Genomic DNA, 2,561 nt, shown 5'->3' on the forward strand with positions numbered 1-2,561 from the left:
AACTTTGCTTTACCACAACGAATATCATCGAGGGAAATCCATGCAATCTTTGAGAAGGCTCACTGGAAAATAGAATTCAATCTCAACAACAGTGGCGCAAAAGAATTAGCAGCAGCAACCCCGAGATCTATTGCACTTAATTACAGCGAATGCAAAGGTCCATCACCACCAAAAGCAATGCTGAGAGCGATAACTCAACTTAAGAAGAGAGATGACATTGTCGTCACAAAGCCTGATAAGGGCTCTGGCATTGTCGTAATGGATAAATCAGACTATATACGTGTGTTGAAAGAATCATGCATTAATGACGAGACAAAATTTGCACCAGTAAGCCTTGAGACCTCCAAAGTTTTACCACCCATTACTTTAAAAAGAGAAGGACTTGTCCTCAGCTGTACAACAGATCCTACCTAAAAACATTGCTGACTCAGAAGTCTAAAAGGGTTCCAGACTTGCACATCTCTACAGTCTTCCAAAAACCCACAAGAAGAAGTTAGCCATGCGTCCGATACTATCAGCCACAGGAATGTATCATTATAAACTTGCCAAGTGGCTGGATGAAAAGCTGAAGCCCCTGTCCGTCAACGAACATACAGTCAGCGAAATTTTTGTTTTTGCCAATGAACTTCGTGAAATGAAAATCAAAGACTGTGAAGTTTTGGTGTCGTATGATGTATGGTCACTGTTTACTAACATTCCAGTGGATGAAACCATCGAGAGTATCACAGAGAGAGCCTTTGAAAATGACTGGTTTAACAGAGAGCACGATCTTAACATCACAAAGTTGGATTTGATGGAGCTGTTGAGAATCGCCACCAAAAATCAGCTCTTTCAGTTTGAAGGAAACTTGTCTGAACAAGTGGACAGTGTAGCTATGGGATCGCCACTGGGTCCCCTCATGGCAAACGCCTTCATGTGCAAAATCAAGAAAGAGCTAGAAATAGAGAACAAGTTGACTATCTTCTGCAAACGCGTTGTAGATGATACACTTGGTGCGATGCTGGATCCAGAGGCAGCCTCAGAATTTCTGGAGACATTAAACAAGAGTCATCCCTCTATTGATTTTACAATGGAGCTCAAAGAAAATGGCAGGCTTCTCTTTCTTGGAATGGATGTTATCAGGAATGGTTGTCACCTAGACACCACGGTCTACAGAAAACCGATGGACAAAGGGCTTTTGCTACACTACCACAGCCACGTTGACGCCAGATATAAACGGTCACTGCTGAACACCATGCTTAACCGTGCATTTCAACTCTCATCTATGTGGAAGTTTTTTCACGAGGAATGTGAACACCTTAAAGAGATCTTCTCCTGACTGTGCTATCCTGACGACCTTGTGCAGTCAACCGTTCGCAGATTTATTGAATCAAAAGTGTCCGAGGATTCACATACCCGAGTGGCTGATAAAAGAGAAGCCCCAGTCAGAATCATGTTGCCCCTCAAGGACCAGAAATGTGCAAACGTAGTGCGTAAACAGCTGGCTGACCTCAGTCGGAAGATCAATGCAAATACATGTATAGCTCAGTTTACACAAGTAGAAAGATCAAGGATGAAATTAAGGTCAAGGAAGACAAGCCACTTCTTGTGAGTCAACAATGCGTGGTGTATTCATTTCAGTGTGGCCTTTGTGATACAGGCTATGTCGGCTACACGTGCCGACACCTACACCAACGAATTGAAGAACACCAAAGATCAGCAATTGGGAACCCCCTCAGAGAGCAGCATGATATAAAGCCAGAAAACATCGCACAGAGTTTTCGAATCATAAGAAAGTGTCAGAACAAATTTGACTGCCTTATTTTTGAAAAGTTTTTTACCAAAGGACTGAAACCAACATTAAACAAACAGTGCGATTCAATTCACACCAAATTATTTGTTTAAAGCAATTCTTGCTAAGATTATTTTATTTTTCCATTGTATATTTTTAACACTTTTTCACATATTTTATCATATTTTAGCATTAGCCACATTTTTATCCATTACAACTTGTTTTTCACATATTTATGCTAATTTAGAAAATTTTACTCACTTGAAAATGACCTCGGACAGGTCGAAACATCATGGCTTTTTAGCGCTAGTTTTAATTTCAAAATCATTTTCTAAGAAACTGCTTATTAAGATTTAGATAAAAGTTGAAGATTAATCCTTAAGAATTACATGATATCAAAACTGTTCAACTCACGGAGTTTTTCAAAGGTTTGGAAATTAGCAGTGCGACAAACGTTCTGGGCAATAGTTTGTATTCATATTTTGTACAATAGCGTCGAAAATATGACCGCGTAACATTATCTGCAGACTGCTTAGGGAACACATCCTTTTCACTTATCCAACGAATTTCACTGCAAACTTTGAGAAAAATTTACATCGGTTATTTGGAGTTACAACTAAAACGTGTGACATTGTGAAATCCGTAATTGTATGAAATGTTTCCTTCCACCTTGCTTCCCACAGCTTCAAAAATACAGGCCCAAACAATTCTACAATTTTCAATCGATCGAAGAGATTGTTTTAGAGTTCATCAAGTCTCAAAAACTGGAACACTTACATCACTCTTATAA

The 2,561-nt window shown here is 39.4% G+C and overlaps 1 protein-coding gene across 1 annotated transcript; it reads left to right on the forward strand.

The window, feature by feature from the left end:
* Nucleotides 1-494: 494 nt before the first annotated feature.
* Nucleotides 495-1,819, forward strand: LOC145487993 (uncharacterized). The gene has a single exon (XM_081466757.1). The coding sequence runs from the start codon at nt 500-502 to the stop codon at nt 1,316-1,318; it is 819 nt and encodes a 272-aa protein (XP_081322883.1). The 5' UTR covers nt 495-499; the 3' UTR covers nt 1,319-1,819.
* Nucleotides 1,820-2,561: the final 742 nt, after the last annotated feature.

The sequence above is a fragment of the Orbicella franksi genome, chromosome 5 (genome assembly GCF_964199315.1).
Source record: "Orbicella franksi chromosome 5, jaOrbFran1.1, whole genome shotgun sequence".
NCBI classification, from domain to species: domain Eukaryota; kingdom Metazoa; phylum Cnidaria; class Anthozoa; order Scleractinia; family Merulinidae; genus Orbicella; species Orbicella franksi.